The sequence below is a fragment of the Saimiri boliviensis genome, chromosome 7 (genome assembly GCF_048565385.1).
Source record: "Saimiri boliviensis isolate mSaiBol1 chromosome 7, mSaiBol1.pri, whole genome shotgun sequence".
NCBI classification, from domain to species: Eukaryota; Metazoa; Chordata; class Mammalia; order Primates; family Cebidae; genus Saimiri; species Saimiri boliviensis.
In genome coordinates, this window is record NC_133455.1 from 21,760,173 (window position 1) to 21,779,564 (window position 19,392).

Consider the following 19,392-nt stretch of genomic DNA (forward strand, 5'->3'; position numbering starts at 1 on the left):
CAGTATATAACAGGGGTGTTTAATCTCTTCGCTTCCCTTAGCCATGTTGGAAGAATTGTCTTGTGCCACACATGAAATATATTAACACTAATGATAGCTAATTAGCAAAAAAAAAAAAACCCTCGTAATTTTTTTTTTTTTTTTTTTTTTTTTGAGATGGAGTTTCGCTCTTGTTACCCAGGCTGGAGTGCAATGGCGCAATCTCGGCTCACCACAACCTCCGCCTCCTGGGTTCAGGCAATTCTCCTGCCTCAGCCTCCTGAGTAGCTGGGATTACAGGCATGCACCACCATGCCCAGCTAATTTTTTGTATTCTTAGTGGAGACAGGGTTTCACCATGTTGACCAGGATGGTCTCGATCTCTTGACCTCATGATCCACCCGCCTAGGCCTCCCAAAGTGCTGGGATTACAGGCTTGAGCCACCACGCCCGGCCGAAACCTCATAATGTTTTAAGAAAGTTTGTGAATTTGTGGTGATCCACATTCAAAGCTGTCCCAGGCTGCAAATATATATATAGACAAGTTTGATACGTAATTTAGTGTATGTGTGTCCTAAACAGTGTAGTAATTTGAGTTTCATGTTAGTATCAGCTTATTTCTTTTTGTTTTTGAGATGGAGTCTCATTCCGTCTCCAGAATTGGTCTGCAGTTTTCCTGCCTCAGCCTCCCAAGTAGCTGGGATTACAGGCGCACACCGCCACGCCCAGCTAATATATATATATATTTTTTAAAAAAGCAGAGGTAGGGTATCACCATGTTAGCCAGGCTAGTCTCAAACTCCTGATCTCAAATGATCTACCTGCCTTGACCTCCCAAAGTGCTGGGATTACAGGGGTGATGCACTGTGCCCGGCCAGCTTATTCCTTTTTATTGCTGGGTAGCATTTCATTTTATGATTATACCACAGTTAATTTACCCATTACTAGTCAATGGACATATGAGTTAATGCCAGCTTTTGGCTATTATGAATGAAGCTGCTGTGAGCATTTGTGTACAAGTGTTTGTGTTTTTATTTCTTTTAGTTAAATACCTAGAATTGGAATTGCTGAGGTATGGTAAGTGCATATTTCTTTTTTTAAAATTTATTTTTTTATTTATTATTGTTTTTGGAGATGAAGTCTCACTCTGTTGCCCAAGCTGGAGTGCAGTGGAGTGATTTCAGCTCATGGCAACCTCCCCCTCCTGGGTTCAAGCAGTTCTTCCGCCTCAGCCTCCCAAGTAGCTGGGAGTACAGCCACGCACCACCACGTCTGGCTAATTTTTTTGTATTTTTAGTAGAGACGAGGTTTCACCATGTTGGCCAGGCAGGTCTTGAACTCCTGACTGCAAGTGATCCACCTGCCTCAGCTTCCCAAAGTATTGGGATTACAGGTGTCAGCCACCACACCCAGCCTGGTAGATATATATTTCAATTAATAAGAAGCTGGCAAACTTTTCCACAGTGATTGTGTTATTTTACATTCTAACCGATCACCTACATATTCAAGTTCCAAGTATTCTACATGCATGCCAACACTTGGTAATGTCTTATCTTTTTAATTTCAGCAGGTTCAATGGGTATCTTAGGTATTCATTGTGATCTTAAATTTTCATTTCCCTAATTATGACTGATCAGGAGCACCTTGTTGTGTCTGTTTGTTTTTGGATGTGAACCGTTTTTTAGTAAATTGTTCAAATTGTTCAAATCTGTTTTCTTTCTTTTTTTTAAATTACTATTATTTTGAGACAGAATCTCATTCTGTTCCCCAGGCTGTAGAGCAGTGGTGCAAGCTTGGCTCACTGCAACCTCCGCCTCCCAGTTTCAAGCGATTATCCTGCATCAGCCTCCCAAGTAGCTAGGATTACAGGCGTGCACCACCACGCCTGGCTAATTTTCTATTTTTAGGAGAGACAGGGTTTCCCCATGTTGGTCAGGCTGGTCTCGAACTCCTGACCTCAGGTGATCTATCCGCCTCAACCTCTGAAAGTGCCGGGATTACTGGCATGAGCCACCACGCCTGGCCCTTTTTTCATTTTAAATACATGTTTCTGCTTGGTTGCAGTGGCTCATGCCTGTAATTCTAGCACTTTGGGAGGCCAACGTGGATGGATCATTTGAGCCAAGAGTTTGAGGCTAGCCTGGGGAACATGACAAAACCCTGTCTCTGCAAAAAACAGGAACATTTGCCAGGCAGGGTAGCACATTCCTGTGGTCCCAGCTACTTGGGGGGCTGATGTGGGAGAATCACTAGAGTGAGGTTGGTGGTGCTTGAGGGGCAATAGAGGGGATATTGAAGCTGCAGTGAGTGGAGATTTCACCACTGCACTCCAGCCTGGGCAATAGAGCCAGACCTTGTCGTCCCCCCCACCAAAAAAAATCTTGTTTCTTTTCTTACTGTGAAAAGTAGTAAAGTTGTAGTAAATTATTTTAAGTTATTTATATATTCTGGTTACAAGTCCTTTCTCAGATAGAGGTATTGTGAATATTTTCTCCCAGTCTGTGATCCTTTTGAATAGGATATGATGTAAAGGTTGGGCTTCATTTTTCCCTTATAAATGTTTATTTGGTTTCTCTGGCACCAGCCTCTGTTTTCCCTATATAATGATCTTGGTGGCTTTGTCTTTTTTCTTTTTGAGACAAGAATCTCGATTTTGTCACCCATGCTGGAGTGCCATATTGTTATCTCAGCTCACCTTTTTTTTTAAAGTAGAGATGGAGTTTCATCATGTTGGCCAGGCTGGTCTCCTACTTCTGACCTGAGGTGATCTGCCCATCTCAGCCTCCCAAAGTGCTAGGATTACAGGTGTGAGCCACTGCACCCAGCCATAGTAGCTTTGTTGAATTCAGTTGACTGTATATATGTATATGTGTCGTCTATTTGTAAACTGTTTTGTTGTATTCTTTGTGTATATCCTATGCCAATTCTCTCTTTATTGCTGTTACTTTGTAATCAATCTTAAAGTCAGTTCATATAAGTCTCTCATTTTATTCTCTTCAAAATTGTTCTTACTCTGCATTCTTTGACTTTCCAGATAAATTTTAGAATCAGCTTGGGATTGTGCACTGAATCTTTATATCAGTTCTGGGGGAAATATCTTAACAATATGGAATCTTCATTGATGTCATCATATACTGCTTCATTTATTTTTATTTTTATTTTTGGAGATGGAGTTTCACTCTTGTTGTTCAGACTAGAGTGTAATGGCTCACCGCAACCTCCATCTCTCTAGTTCAAGCAATTCTGCTACCTCATTCTGCTGAGTAGCCGAGATTATAGGCATGCACCACCACACCTGGCTAATTTTTCATGTTTTTAGTAGAGATGGGATTTTTCCACGTTGGTTGGGCTGTTCTTAAACTCCTGACTTTAGGTGATCTGCCCACCTAGGTCTGACAAAGTGCTGGAATTACAGGTGTGAGCCACTGCGCCCAGCCTGCTCCATTTAAGTCTTCAGTTTCACCAGTGTTTTCTAGTTTTCTTTGTTACCAATTTGTGCCTACTTTGTTAAATTTATTTCTTAATATTTCATCTGTTTTATGCTGTTGTGAGTGATATTTTTAAAAATTTCAACATTTGTTTATTAATAGATAGAGATGCACTTGAGTTTTGAATATTGACCTTGTGTCTTGACCTGTTGGTAAACTTACTGTTTCTGGCAGCCCTTAAAGAATTTTCAGACATATACAGTCATGATCTAATCACCATGTTGGTCTTTTTGTTTTTGCCTTATTGTACTGGTGCATTACTGAATAAAAGTAATGAGATTTTGCCATGCCCCTATTCTAATAGGTGAGACATTGTCTTTCACTATTAAGCCGAGTTAGGTGTTACTTTAGTTCCTAATTTGCAGAGAGGTGGGTTTGTTTTCTTTTTAATCATCAATGGTTGTTGGATTATGTTCAAATACTTTTTCGTGATCTATTAAGTATATCATATTGACCAGATACAGTGACTCATACCTGTACCTCAGAGCTTTGGGAGGCTAAGGCAGGAGGATCACTTGAGGCCAGGAGTTCAAGACCAACCTTGATGATATAGGAAAACCCCGTATCTACAAAATAATTTACAATTTTGCTGGGTGTGGTGGCACACTCCTGTAGTCCTAGCTACTTGAGAGGCTGAGGAAGAAGGATTGCTTGAGCCCAGTAGTTTAAAGGTGTAGTGAGCTATGATTGCACCACTGTATTTCAGCCTGGGTGACAGAAGAAGACCCTGTATTTAATGTGTGTGTGTGTGTCTGTGTGTCTGTGTGTGTGTGTGTGTGTGTCTGTGTTGTTATTTTGAAGGATTGCATTGATTGATTTTTGAATGTTGAATCAGCTCTGTATTCCTGGGACCCTACTTAATTATGGGATAGTATCCTTTTTATGTATTTCTGAGTTTGATTTAATATTAAGGAGACTTCTGTCTATATTCATTGTGGATAGACACCGGTCTGTAATTTTCTTTGCTTTGTAATGTTTTCCATATGGTTTTGGTATCAAGTTAATGCTGGTCATTTTATCTTACTTACCTTAGTGGCATAGAGTTCGTAATACACCCTTATCATTTTATTGTATGCAGGGTCTATGATGTTCTATATTCATTTCTAGTATTGTTAATTTGTGTCTTCTTCCCTATTTTCCGCCTTGTTAAAAACTTAATTATTGTTCTTTTTGAAAGGCCAGATTCTGGTTTCATTGATTTTTCTATATTACTTTACTTTTTCCCTTTTAGTGAGGGAATTTTACTCTTTATTATTTCCTTTCTTGGGATTTAATTTACCCTTCTTTTTCTAATTTCTTGCAGTGGCTGCTTAGGTTATAGATTTAAAAACTTTCTTTTCAAGTAGAAGCATTTAAAGCTACATATTTATAATTGTTTTAACTGTATTCCACAAACTGGAGATATTTTAATTTTTATTCAGTTCAGAATATCTTCTATCTTACGATTTCTTCTTTGATCAATGGGTTATTTAGAAGTTTGTTGATTTCCAAATACTTGAGTTATTGCCAAATGTATTTATTTTTTATTTTATTTATTTATTTATTTTACATTTTTTTTAATAGAGAGGAGGTTTCTCCATGTTGGTCACGCTGGTCTCAAACTCCTGACCTCAGGTGATCCGCCTGCCTCAGGCCTCCCAAAGTGCTGGGATTACAGGTGTGAGCCACTGCGCCTGGCTATTTTTTATTTTTAATGTAATTCCATTATGGTCAGAGAACAAACTAGTATGAAATGCCATTTAATCATATGCCAAGTGTCCATTTGTGGTTGAATCTTTCTAGATTTTTCACTCTGCTCCTCTAATCTGGTAATCGGACTCCCTTCTCATACACTCACTGCCACTGTTGATTTTTTTTTTTTTTTTCAGATAATCTTGAATTTTCTGTTTATGTTTTCATATGAACTCTGTAATTTACTTACTACTAAAAAATCAGTTGGCTTTTAAAAACCCACTGATCTTTAAAATATATCTTGACTGGCCCTGGTGGTAGGCACCTGTAATCCCAGCTACTTGGGAGACTAAGGCAGAAGAATTGCTTGAACCTGGGAGGTAGAAGTTGTAGTTGAGCCGAGATCGTGCCCCTGCACCCCAGCCTGGGCACAAGACTCCCTCTCAAAAAAATAAATAAAAAATATATAATCTTTTTATAATTAATTTGTTTCAATTAGGGTCCAAATCAGGCTTCCAAATTGGATTTGCTTATACGTCAAAGTCATTTTTTTTTTTTTTTTTTTTTTTTGAGACGGAGTTTCGCTCTTGTTACCCAGGCTGGAGTGCAATGGCGCGATCTCGGCTCACCGCAACCTCCGCCTCCTGGGCTCAGGCAATTCTCCTGCCTCAGCCTCCTAAGTAGCTGGGATTACAGGCACGCGCCACCATGCGCAGCTAGTTTTTTTGTATTTTTTTAGTAGAGACGGGGTTTCACTATGTTGACCAGGATGGTCTCAATCTTTCGACCTCGTGATCCACCCGCCTCGGCCTCCCAAAGTGCTGGGATTACAGGCTTGAGCCACCGCGCCCGGCCGTCAAAGTCATTTTTTAAAATTGTTTCATATTGTGGTAGTTGTTTTGTTTTGTTCTGTTTTGAGATGGAGTCTTGCTCTGTAACCCAGGCTGGAGTGCAGTGGCACAGTCTTGACTCACTACAACCTCTGCCTCTGGGGTTCAGGCAATTCTCCTGCCTCTCCCTTTCAAGTAGCTGGGACTACAGGTGCATGCCACCTTCCCTGCTCTTTGCTTGGCACACCCCATCATTTAACTGCTCAGGCAACTGCCTGTTTCCTCTATGAGGGCAGTGCCACATCCTGGTCTCTGCCATCTGCCTGGCACCGGCGGACCTGCTGGGTCTGCAGTAGTTGCTCAGGAAAGACTTGTGGACTGCGGAGATGAATGGAGGCATTATGTGTTTAGAGCATCCCACGTGGCGTCTGAAACCTCATGGACACCCACGCGTGTGGGTTGCAGCCTTAGCACGCCTCAGTAAAGTTAATGTATTTCTTTCCTCTCCCCTTGTAGTGCTCTGGTGGGGGCGGGGGGGCAGGGGGCCTGACGGGACTGGAGTCTTGGGGAACTTCAGCCTCTGGAGAAAGCTGTGTGACTTGGGGTCTGTCCCAATCTTCTCTGGGCCAAAATAGCCACCTTCCACCCTGCCCTGATCACCAAGCCCTCCCCGCACCAGGCAAAGGGCCCAGGTCTTAGCTCGGTTTATCTCATTGCATTTTGTCTGTGTTTTTTTTTGTTGTTGTTGTTTTTGAGATGGAATTTCGCTCTTGTTACCCAGGCTGGAGTGCAATGGCGCGATCTCCGCTCACCGCAACCTCCGCCTCCTGGTTCTGGCAATTCTCCTGCCTCAGCTTCCTGAGTAGCTGGGATTACAGGCATGTGCCACCATGCCCAGCTAAGGTTTTGTATTTTTAGTAGAGACGGGGTTTCACCATGTTGACCAGGATGGTCTCGATCTCTCGACCTCGTGATCCACCCGCCTCGGCCTCCCAAAGTGCTGGGATTACAAGCGTGAGCCACCACACCCGGCCCACTTTCGTATTTTTAATAGATACAGGATTTCACCATGTTGGCCAGGCTGGTCTTAGACTCCTGACTTCAAATGATCTGCCTGCCTCGGCCACCCAGACTGCTGGGATTACGGGTGTTGAGCCACCACTCCCAGTTTTGTGGTAACTTTTTATTATGCAAATATTGAGACATGAATAACCTAGGGCACTCATGTTTCATTTCTACCCATTGTCTCTTAAGCTGTATGTCCACTGGATTATTTTGAAGCAAATGCAATTACATTAGTTTATCCACCAACATTTTAGTGTGTATCTTTAAGTCGTTTTTGGTTTTGTTTTTTGTTTTTGAGATAGGGGTCTCGCTTTGTTGCCCAGGCTTGGAGTGCAGGAGTGCAATCATAGCTCACTGCTGCCTCAGCATCTTGAGTAGCTACAACTACAGGCATAGGCCACCTTGCCTGTCTTTCTTCCCTCCCCCCCCCTTTCCCTTTTTTTCTTTCTTCTTTTTTTTTTTTGGAGACAGAGTCTTTCCCTTTTGCCCAGGCTGGTCCTAAACTACTCCAGGGCTTAAGTTATGTTTCCATCTCAGCCTCCTAAAATACTAGGATTACAGGGCTTAAGTTATCTTTCCATCTCAGCGTCCTAAAGTACTAGGCATGAGCTACTGCACCCAGCGAAGTCATAGGTTTGGTTTGGTTTGGTTTGGTTTGGTTTTTGAGACAGAGTCTTAACTCTGACCCAAGCTGGAGTGCAGTGGCATGATCTCAGCTCAGCGCAGTCTCGACCTCTTGGGCTCAGGTAATCCTCCCACTTCAACCTCCTAAGTAGCTGGGACTAAAGGTGCATGCCACCATACCTGGCTAACTTTTGTATATTCTGTAGAGACAGGGTTTGGAATTCCTGAGCTCAACCAATCTGCCCTTTCTTGGCCTCCCAAAGTACCAGGATTACAGGCATGAGCCACTGCACCTAGCTCTCACAGTTTTAATTCCTTTTTCCCCCAATTTTTTGTCTTCTTCATATCTTTGTACAATCCAGCTTGTCTTCTTTTTTTTCCCACCGTCTGAATTTTGCTGACTATATCCCTGTGCTGATATTTAAAGTAGACTTCTGTCCTCTGCCATCTTTGTAAACTGATAGTAGCTAACAGAGGCTTGATAAGATTGGATTGTATTTTTTTTCAATGTTTCACAGATGTATGTACTTTCATGAGGAATCGTATAATGTAATTAGTCTTTTTCCTGATAGGAACACCAGTGAGTTCTTAGAAGTTTTATCTGTCCAAGAAATAATACTTCCCTTTAGCATCTTACTTTTTTTTTTATTTTTAAAGTAGCCATTGATGATAATTGTCTAGCCCAAGATCCATTATTTCCTCGGGGGTTGCAAAATGGTGACATTCCTTTTCTTTCATCCCTTCTTCAGTTATTACCTGGAATATTTTTATAAAGAAAAACTTGGCACTGTGGCTCACGCCTGTAGTCCTAGCACTTTGGGAGGCTGAGGTGGTGGATCACCTGAGGTCAGGAGTTCGAGACCAGCCTGACCAACATGGAGAAACCCTGTCTCGACTAAAAATACAAAATTAGCCAGGTGTGTTGGTGCATGCCTGTAATCCCAGCTACTTGAGAGGCTGAGGCAGAAGAATCGCTTGGACCCAGGAGGCAGAGGTTGCTGTGAGCCAAGATCATGCCATTGTGCTCCAGTCTGGGCAATAAGAGTGAAACTCTAAAAAAAAATAGAAGAAAAATGTTCCCATGTCCAGCTGTTTGGTTACAAACTTTCTCAGGATAGGTCATTTAAAATGTTCATAATTTCCCTTTTTAAGGCGGTCTTCAAAATAATGAGTTGGTTTTCTGTTACCCTCCAAAGGTAACCAATGAGGTGGTTTTTTGTTGTTCTTTGTTCTTAATATCAGTATAAACTTGTGGATTTCTTCTAACTATTTAGAGACAGGGTCTGGCTCTGTTACCTAGACTGGAGTACAGTGGCATGATTTGGGCATCCTGTAGCCTCAACTTCTCTGGTTTAGGCAATACCCCCACCTGAGCCTCCCAAGTAGCTGGGACTACTGGAGAGCACCACTGTGCTTGGCTTAATTTTTGTATTTTTTGTAGAGACAGGGTTTCACCATATTGCCCAGGCTGGTCTTGAACTCCTGAGCTCAAGCAGTCTGCGTGCATCAGCCTCACAAAGTGGTGGGACCACAGGCATGAGCTACCGTGGCAGTCCAGAATCACAGTAAACTTACAAATTAATGTGAGAAGAAATGATTGATATCTTTATGATGTTGAGTCTTCAAAGTATATCTTCAATAGCATATTAAAGTTTATCCTTGGCTGGGCACAGTGGCTCACACTTGTATTCCCAACACTTTGGGAGGCGGAGGTGGGCAGATCACCTGAAGTCAGGAGTTCAACACCAACCTGACCAAGATGGTAAAACCCCATCTCTACTAAAAATATAAGAAAAAAATTAGCCAGGCGTCTTCGTGCGTACCTCTAGTCCTGGCTACTCTGGAGGCTGGGATAGGAGAATCACTTGAACCTGGGAGGCAGAGATTGCAGTAAGTCACCACTGCTATTCAGCTTGGGTGACCCAGTGAGATTGTGTCTTAAAGAAAATAAATAAATAAACATCAAGTTTATCCTTACAAGGTTTTGTGCATTTTTTTCAGTGTATGCCTTAGGTATGTTCTTTTTTTTTTTTTTTTTTTTTTTTTGAGACGGAGTTTCGCTCTTGTTACCCAGGCTGGAGTGCAATGGCGCGATCTTGGCTCACCGCAACCTCCACCTCCTGGGCTCAGGCAATTCTCCTGCCTCAGCCTCCTGAGTAGCTGGGATTACAGGCACGCGCCACCACGCCCGGCTAGTTTTTTTTTTTTTTTGTATTTTTAGTAGAGACGGGTTTTCACCATGTTGACCAGGATGGTCTGGATCTCTCGACCTCGTGATCCACCCGCCTCGGCCTCCCAAAGTGCTGGGATTATAGGCTTGAGCCACCGCGCCCGGCCGGTATGTTCTTTTTTTAGTGTTAATGTAATGCAGGGACTTCTCTTCCATTGCATCTTTAAGTAATTATTTATGAAGTAAGTATAAAGTACCATATATGAAGGCTATTGCTGTCTGTATGTTAGTTTTCACCCTGCTCCTTCACTAAATTCCATTCCTTGAGGTGTTGGATAAAGATATTTTTAACATTTTTCAAATAACAGGCAAAGCCAAGGGCTTGGTTTCTTTTCCTCCCTCCCCTCCCCTTTTTTGAGACAGAGTTGGGGGAGGGAGGAAAAGAAACCAAGCCCAGGCTGGAGTGGAGTGGTGTAATTTATGGCTCACTGCAGCATCTACCTCCCTGGCTCAAGTGTTCCTCCCACCTCAACCTGCAGACTAACTGGGACCGTAGATGCATACCACCGCTGCTGGCTAATATTTTTATATATTTTTTGTGTGTGTGTGGAGACAGGGTATCCCCATGTTGCCCAGGCTGGTCTCAAACTCCTAGGCTCAAGCAATCTGCCTACCTTGACCTCCCAAAGTGCAGGAATTAAAAAGTGTGAGCCACTGCGCCTGGACTGGGGATCAAATTTTAACATGAGAATTGGTGGAGAAAAACACATGATACCCAAACAATTGTACCATAGTATGCTTATTAGCTTTTTTATTATTTTTAAAATATGCAGGAAGGTAATAAGTAACAAAGTAATAATAATGAATAGTTTAAGCTCAGTTAGTGAGCATAGTTGGACAAACTTTCTTTTTTTTTTTTTTTTTTTTTGAGACGGAGTTTCGCTCTTGTTACCCAGGCTGGAGTGCAATGGCGCGATCTCGGCTCACCGCAACCTCCGCCTCCTGGGTTCAGGCAATTCTCCTGCCTCAGCCTCCTGAGTAGCTGGGATTATAGGCACACGCCACCATGCCCAGCTAATTTTTTGTATTTTTAGTAGAGACGGGGTTTCACCATGTTGACCAGGTTGGTCTCGATCTCTCGACCTCGTGATCCACCCGCCTCGGCCTCCCAAAGTGTTGGGATTACAGGCTTGAGCCACCGCGCCTGGCCCAAACTTTCATTTTATAAAAGCGATACAAGTTTTCAGTGGCTTTTTGTTTACCAAAAGGAGGTGCTTTTTTTAAATACGTACATCCAAGATTAAATATAGAAAAAATTTTCTAGGGAGGGAGAGCAAGAAAAAAAATAATAAGAGTAAGAAAAAAAAATTTCAGTTTTGCTTTTCTGCATAGATAAAATAATATGTGACTAGCTTTCCCAAATTTCAGCAAGTCAATGAATGTTTAGCCACAAATTTGCAGTTACTTATATAATCAGTTCTTACGATTTTATAAACACACCAAGTTCTATATTCTTTGTGCCTTATACCTAGTTGTAAGCAGTCATTCCACAATTCTTCTCCTGAAGTGGATTGGTTAATGCCACACCGGAAATAGATCACAGACAATAGTGTTGTAAGAGATGCGTGAGGAAAGGCACAGGGGAAGCAGCCAGCTTGTGCTGGAGGAACTGGGAAAAACTTCACATGGGAGACAGACAACAGTTGAGCTGAATTCTTAACTAGAGTTGTAACAGGGAGAGAACCTTACATGCTGACCTCCTGTGTGGATTAAGACAAGACATAGAGTGTCTTTGAAAAGAGCTATTTAGAAACCTCCAATATGCTACATGGTAATGTGTTATACTGGGTTGGAGAAAGAATGGGAAATGTTACAAGAATTCAGTGGTAGGAAATAAGATATTTTATTTATTTATTTATTTATTTGAGACGGAGTTACACTCTTGTTACCCATGCTGGAGTGCAATGGCGCGATCTCGGCTCACTGCAACCTCCGCCTCTTGGGTTCAGGCAATTATCCTGCCTCAGCCTCCTGAATAGCTGGGATTACAGGCATGGGCCACCATGCCCAGCTAATTTTTTTTGGAAGATATTTTATTTTTTATCTATTTTGGCTCTTTGGTCATGCTTTTATTTTTCTTAAAATGAACATAGTGCCCATCCCAGCAATTACCATATGAGAAGTGGTATGAAGGAAAAGTGATTTCATAATGCTGTGAGAGTCCGATACAGGGACTTAAGTCTGAGGGCCATGAGAGAAAGTCTCTCTGAGGAAGCTGCTTTCAAGCTGACACCTGAGGGATGAGGCAGGAGTATCACAGCTGGGATTAGGAGTGGTGTTTGAGGCTGAGGACTAGCATACATGATAGGAAAACAACCCAGAATGGCAGAAGTGGGAGTGATATAATATAGCATCAGAGACACAGATGCAGGGTCAAATCATGCAGAACCTCCTAGACTATATGAAAACATGTATTATGCTGTGGAGATACTGTTTAATAGGCAGTCATCTTTTTTTTCTGCAGTACCAAATATGCCCCAGCAGCGGCAAGACCAGCATCATCAGAGTACCATGATGCACCCAGCGTCAGCAGCAGGCCCACCAATTGCAGCCACTCCACCAGCTTACTCCACGCAATATGTTGCCTACAGTCCTCAGCAGTTCCCAAATCAGCCCCTTGTTCAGCATGTGCCACATTATCAGTCTCAGGTAAGGCTGGTAGGGGCTAACTCTTAATGTTTGTACCATTTTAAAAAACTTTTAATATGGTAAAGGGATTTTCCTTTATAATTTTCACTTTTGTGTTGTGGTAGGGTAGATAGCTAAGGATTTGGGAACCCTTTTTAATATATATTCGAAGGTTACTGATCATTGTAAGAGTTTCAAAGGAAGCAGCCAAGAAAAAGTTGAGAGTTTACAGTTGTTTCTGATAATCTGGAAACCATGGAGTTAAAAATCTTAACTAAAGTCTCCTTTTCTCTATTTGCAGTGTTAATGTTCTTTCTTTATTTTTTGTTTGAACACAGCATCCTCATGTCTATAGTCCTGTAATACAGGGTAATGCTAGAATGATGGCACCACCAACACATGCCCAGCCTGGTTTAGTATCTTCTTCAGCAACTCAGTACGGGGCTCATGAGCAGACGCATGCGATGTATGGTAGGAAGCACTTTGTTTGTCTCTTCCAGTGCGTGTGACTCTTAATTTGTTTTAAATTTCTGAAAACATATTCTTAAGAATAATCTGACCTTTTATGACATTGAGGGCCAAGAATCTAAAGGAAAAGATGAACCTATTTCTCTCCCTGACTTGCTTTACACGTTTTGGCATAGTTTCTACTTCTGTACCTGGTCTTCAGATCTCTCTCCTTAACTAAAATATAATGATGTATATAATGGCAAAGCATCTTTGTGGAGAAAGGTACCTTTCTCCTCTTCCTCATCAGTATTATTACGATTTGGTATATCCTGCCTATGGCATGCAACATAATTTTATCATAATAAAAACATAAAAGCGTTCTCCAGCATGAAAACATTCTGCTTCCCTACTTGCTCTGAGGGTCACTGGCAATACATATTTTTTTTGCTGTTTGTTATAATGATAATGTTATGCTTCTATATCATGCTGTATTTTAAGTGGTTGAAATTGTGTAATATTAGATCTATTTTAGACATGATTCACACTTTAAATATAACCAATGTAAACAGAATGCTGAAATGAAAATGAGAAGTATTTTATGTAAAACTAAGCAGTATTTATATGTGAGAATAATAAGCAAAAAACCCATCTTTGTTTTGTGACTAAACGGAGAACTTTGTGTAGATCAACTTAGCAGCTGTTTAAAGTACCAAAATAATAGATTTTTCATTGTTGATAATTTAAAATAAAATGTCCACTTGTGTATCTTATAATATAGAATTAATGGATTGCTTCAAATGTTTTTCAGAATATACTTTTAAATAGTACTGATTTCATTAAGATGTTTTGTTTTGAATGTTTCTGATAATTCCTATAGTGTTACTTAGTTTTCCTATTTGCATTTTTGTTTTTTTGGAGTAGGGGACAAATTTTGGTTTATTCATACAATTGAAAAGTGTACTGCTATGAGATTATGGTTACATGCAACTACATGGACATTTCATTTTTAAAACCTCTTTAAACTTTTTTAAATACTAAGAATATAAAATGTTTATTTTTTAAGTTTAGATGTCCTGAATGAGTATGTCTAGGCAAAATTGAGTTATTCAAGAATTTACATATTTCAGGCTGGGGGTGTTAGTTTACACCTGTAATCCCAGCACTTTGGGAGGCCAAGGTGGGCAGATCACCTGAGATCAGGAGTTCAAGACCAGCCTGGCCAACATGGTGAAACCCCATCTCTATTAAAAATACAAAAATTAGCCAGACACAGTGACAGGCACCTTTAATCCCAGCTACTCGGGAGACTGAGGCAGGAGAATTGCTTGACCCCAGGAGGCAGAGGTTGCGGTGAGCCTAGATTGTGCCACTGCACTCCAGCCTGAGTAACAGACTGAGACTGTCTCAAAAAAAAAAAAAATTTACAGATTTCTCTCAAACCATCTTCTTGAGACATCATTGCTTTTCATATCATCTCTGTCCTTTTTGAAGAATAAAAGTTTTAACATTTCTGTAGGTTAATGAGAATAGGACTTGGGCAGCAACAGTCATCCTGTTACCTGTAACCCAGAGCTTATGCTTTCTTCCTGGAGGCTCTTGTCTGCCACAAAGGCTCACCTCTGATAGGAATTTGTACATGATTAAAGGTGTTTAGTTTCATAAGTCCAGTCTTAATTTTCCACATTATCACTTTCAACTTTTTATTGTGGATTATGCATTTTAAATAAAAAATTGTGTGATTGCTATGTTTTGGAAAACATTTTTTTCAAGAAGCTCATCTGTAATTTAATTGAAAAAGATACTGACAAACTGACTTGGTTTATTATTTTGCTTATGATCTCCTGTCATTTGGCTTGTCTTTAGTTGTCTTAACCAGGACTGAATATGCATGAAAAGGCACGATTCAGTCATCACTCTGGCTTTTATGTAACTTGTATATATTTTAACAATTTTCCAGTTTGCTAAAGGCTTAGATTAAAAGTTCATTATGATTGTTTATACTTTCCTGGTGAATACATCATGATTTAACAAGTGAAAAAAACATCCCTTTCCTTCCATTTTCTGGCATATTCCCCTTGGAATAAGATCTGAAACTTTTGAGCTAAAATTTCCCTATTTGGATATCCATGATTTTGAGACACTGTAACAATAATACCGTAATGTTGAGCAGAATCTTTCTCCCCATTGTGTTTATTCACTGCCAATATCTGGCTTCATTTTTGGATGAATGTTCATTTGTTTTGAAACAGCCTATATGGTAAATACTGTGTTTGAGGCACTGATGATTTTCATAACTACTTCCCAGAACATGTCCGTTTGAAGAGCAGTAGGCCTTGGACCCCAAAGTGGATTCATGAGTGGATAAATAGGAAATATTGCAAACAAAACAAAGCACTAGATCTAATGTCCAGTGAAATCTGGAATGAACTAGTCATCAAAGCCAGTTCTTTCATGCCAAGGGAAAGTTAGTCAGCCAAATCTGAACTACTCTCCTGCAGTTTACACAGGTGGTGTTTAATTGCTGTCTGTAAGGAGGCAGACTAGGGTAGGGGCAAAGCTGTGCACTTGGTGTGATTGTCACTAATCAAGATTCCCTTGGGGGTACTTCAGACCCTAAAAAGGATACTAGGAGCTGGACATGATGGCTCACACCTGTAATTCAAGCATTTGGGGAGGCTGAGGCAGAGGATTGGTTAGCCCAGGTGTTCAAGACCAGTCTAGGCAAGATGGCAAGATCCCATCTATTTAAAAAAAAAAAAAAAAAAAAAAAAGCCAGTTATGGTGCATGTGCCTGTAGTCCCAGATATACAGGAGGCCAAGATGGGAGGATCACTTGAGCCCAGGACTTTGAGGCTACCGTGAGCTATGATGGTACCAGTAATCCAGCCTGGGTTACAGAGCAAGACCCTGTCTCTTATTTAAACAAAATATGAGGAAAAATTGTTTTGTTCTATGCCATCATAAGCCATAATTTAATCTGCTAAACCACGTTTTTCATTAAATCTTAAGTGATTTATTTGAATTATTATTAAACCTTCAAAGTCTTATATCAGATATAAACAAAATTTGAAGTACATTCTTATAAACTACAACAAACTTACATAGAAGTGTTAATTTTATACTCATCTTCCCTGAACAATTTATATTTTATATATATTTATTAAATATCTTGCCATAAGGTCTCTCAGAGGAACCAAATACTTTGAGTATGAATCGTGCTTTTCTTTTTAAGCTACATTCTATCCAGGTTTTTAAATACAAACAGAAGAACATGGATCCAGATATTGGTGACAATTTTATGTCACCTTTTCTCATTAATTGTTATGGTCATAGCCAAAGGTGTTAAAAACATAGGACCACTAATGACTGCAAATTGAAATTCTCATTATTGTTTTAAAATTTGTAGTATGTTTAATACAAATATGCTAACATTACTGAACAGTTAAATTGAAAAAATAGGAGATGTGTACATTCTAAATAATTATTGACCTTTTACTCTTTCTAGCTATCTTAGAAAGGGCTTTTGTCACAAACCTCATCTCTTTTACCTTAATCTAACTTTCATGATTGTCTCCGCCCCATCCCTTCTAAGAAGTTACTTTAATTTTGTTTTCCCTCACATATACTCTTTTCTTCTTCTTCTTTTTTTTTTTTTGGTGGGGGTCAGGGGGAGATGGAGTCTTGCTCTGTTGCCCAGGCTGGAGTACAGTGGCATGATCTCAGCTTACTGCAACCTCTGCCTCCCAGGTTCAAGTGATTCTTCCACCTCAGCCTCCCGAGTAGCTGGGACTACAGGCATGCATCACCACACCTGGCTAATTCCTTCCCCTTTCCCCTCTCCCCTCTCCCCTTTCCCCTTTCCCCTTTCCCCTTTCCCCTTTCCCCTTTCCCCTTTCCCCTTTCCCCTTTTTCCCCTTTTTCCCCTTTCTTCTTTCTTCTTTCCTTCCTTCCCTCCCTTCCCTCCCTTCCCTCCCTTCCCTCCCTTCCCTCCTTCCGTCTGTCCCTTTTTTTTTGAGATGAAGTCTTACTCTGTCTCTAGGCTGGAGTGCTGTGGCGTGATCTTGGCTCACTGCAACCTCTGCCTCCCAGGTTCAAACAGTTCTTCTGCCTCAGCCTCCCGAGTAGCCGGGACTGCACGTGTGCGCCACCACACCTAGCTAATTTTTGTATTTTTAGAAGCGACGGGGTTTCATCATGTTGGCCAGACTGGTCTCTAACTCCTGACCTCATGATCCACCTGCTTCGACCTCCCAAAGTGCTGGGATTACAGGTGTGAGCCACCATGCCTGGCCTTATTTTTGTATTTTTAGGAGAGATGGGATTTCACTTTGTTGGCCAGGGTGGTCTTGAACTCCTGACTTTGTGATCTGCCCACCTTGGCCTCCCAAACTGCTGGGATTACAGGTGTGAGCCACCGCATCCGGCCTCACATCTACTCTTCTAATCCATCTAATTTTGTTTTATGGTGATGCTTTTACCTTTCAGAAACAGAAATAAAACAACCTTTCCAACTAACTAGAGCCATTAGGGAGAGTTAGATCCAGAATCCTTTTTTGGTTTGTTTTTGGTAGTTTAATGCAGATAAGTAAGAAAATACAGTAAGTAAAAAGAAAAGCACCCATTATCCCTCCACCTGACATCTGCCTTTTAACATTTTGGTGTGTATCCTTCCAGGTGTATTTAAATATACCCATATACTTCTTTACGTAGACATGTTTTAATAAGAAATTACAAAATTCATGTTTATATTCTTGCTATGTTTTAAAATTTTTGGATCCATCACCAGATAATCTTTCAGGATAATGACATTTCCATTAGTAATGTTTTGCAAAATTGTGTCTATTGAATTAAACTTGGTAAATACTGTTTTATTTTGGTACATGATTTATATATCAAGGTTGTTCAGTAGAATGCCATGTTGGTCTTTTTATTAGATAATGATTTTATTCCTTTCACTTTTAAGCAAGTCAGCATGACAGCTTGACACCTAAGTACAGAAGAACAGTGTCTTCCGGTTTAGTCCTATTTTTTAAAATTCTGTAGCAGTGTTTAAAGTGCTCGTCATCTTTTATTAAAGAAAAATGAACTATGCATGAATACAGAAAGAAATTACTAATATGTCAACCTTTCCAGAAAATTTGGAAAATGCACACCTCAAAAGGCTAATTTACCTTTCTATTTTCCAAATTCAGCATGTCCCAAATTACCATACAACAAGGAGACAAGCCCTTCTTTCTACTTTGCCAGTGAGTTGGGTTTTTTATACTAATTTTTAATTGTACAGTAAAACACTTTTTAAAGAATACATGTTAAGGGATAGTCTTGTTGAACAGTATTTTCCTTGTGTGAGTCAAATTATTGAAAGTATTTATATCTATAAATAATTCAGTTTTTAAAATGGAAATATGATCCAGTTTAAGAAGGCTGGAGTCAGTGGAAAATGCAGTTGTTTCAGAAATCAATTTTTGCATACCAAGCAAATGTGACTGGGAAATGCTTAATATTTTCCTTGTTCAGAGAAACTTTACCTGAACAGCTTTATATATATATGTACATATACACACACAGACACACACCACCCCCCAAGCTGCAAGAAATCAATTTTTGCATACCAAGTGAATGTGACTGGGAAATGCCTAATGTTTTTCTGGTTTAGAGAAGCTTTTCTTGAACAGCCATATACACACACACACACCCCCAAAGCTATAAGCTTTGTATAAACTTAAAATGTTAATTTATATCCTGATAAGGTGAAATGTATATCCTGATAAGAAGAAATTTATGCCTACCAGGATTTTTAATTGAATAGAACTGATGAAATACTAAGGGAAAAACCATTCTGCCTTGTGCATAGCTCAAAGTTTAAAATATTCAGGAAGGGCCAGGCACAGTGGCTCATACCTGTAATCCCAGCAATTTGGGAGGCTGAGGCAAGTGGATCATCTGAGATCAGGAGTTCAAGATCAGCCTAGCCAACATGGTGAAACTCCATCTCTACCAAAAAATACAAAAATTAGCCAGGCGTGGTGGTGAGTGCCTGTAGTCTCAGCTACTTGGGAGGCTGAGGCAGGAGAATCGCTTGAACCCCAGAGGCCAAGGTTGCAGTGAGCCAAGGTCGTGCCACTTTACTCCAGCCTGGGTGGCAGAGCAAGACTCTGTCTCAAAAAATAAGATATTCAGGAGGCAGTCCCCTCAGGATGTCTTGAGCTTAATCAAGAGAGCATGACCTCTCAGGTCATTGTCTTGGACAGCACAGATCTCCTCTTCCCACCTGGCAAAAAGTACAGAAATGGTTGCTCCTTCATGGAGAGAGTCTGGGCAGAGCTCTCTTTTGGAAAGGAAAACTTGTAAGGTGTGTTTTTCCTATTTGTAGGATAATTTTGAAAAATAAGGGCCGGACGTGGTAGCTCACGCCTGTAATTCCAGC

At 40.5% G+C, this 19,392-nt stretch overlaps 1 protein-coding gene across 14 annotated transcripts in view; it reads left to right on the forward strand.

Annotated features, from left to right (window-relative positions):
• ATXN2 (ataxin 2) overlaps positions 1-19,392 on the forward strand; it is a 163,215-nt gene that overhangs the window by 133,862 nt on the left and 9,961 nt on the right. For 6 of the 14 annotated variants that reach the window (XM_039471653.2, XM_039471661.2, XM_039471648.2 and 3 more), the window contains 4 exons: positions 1,024-1,056; positions 12,352-12,536; positions 12,854-12,986; positions 18,158-18,211. In XM_039471653.2, coding sequence (XP_039327587.2) covers positions 1,024-1,056; positions 12,352-12,536; positions 12,854-12,986; positions 18,158-18,211 — 405 coding nt within the window. The remainder of the gene's footprint in view (positions 1-1,023; positions 1,057-12,351; positions 12,537-12,853; positions 12,987-18,157; positions 18,212-19,392) is intronic. The other 8 variants (XM_039471656.2, XM_039471657.2, XM_039471650.2 and 5 more) reach the window with 3 other exon arrangements.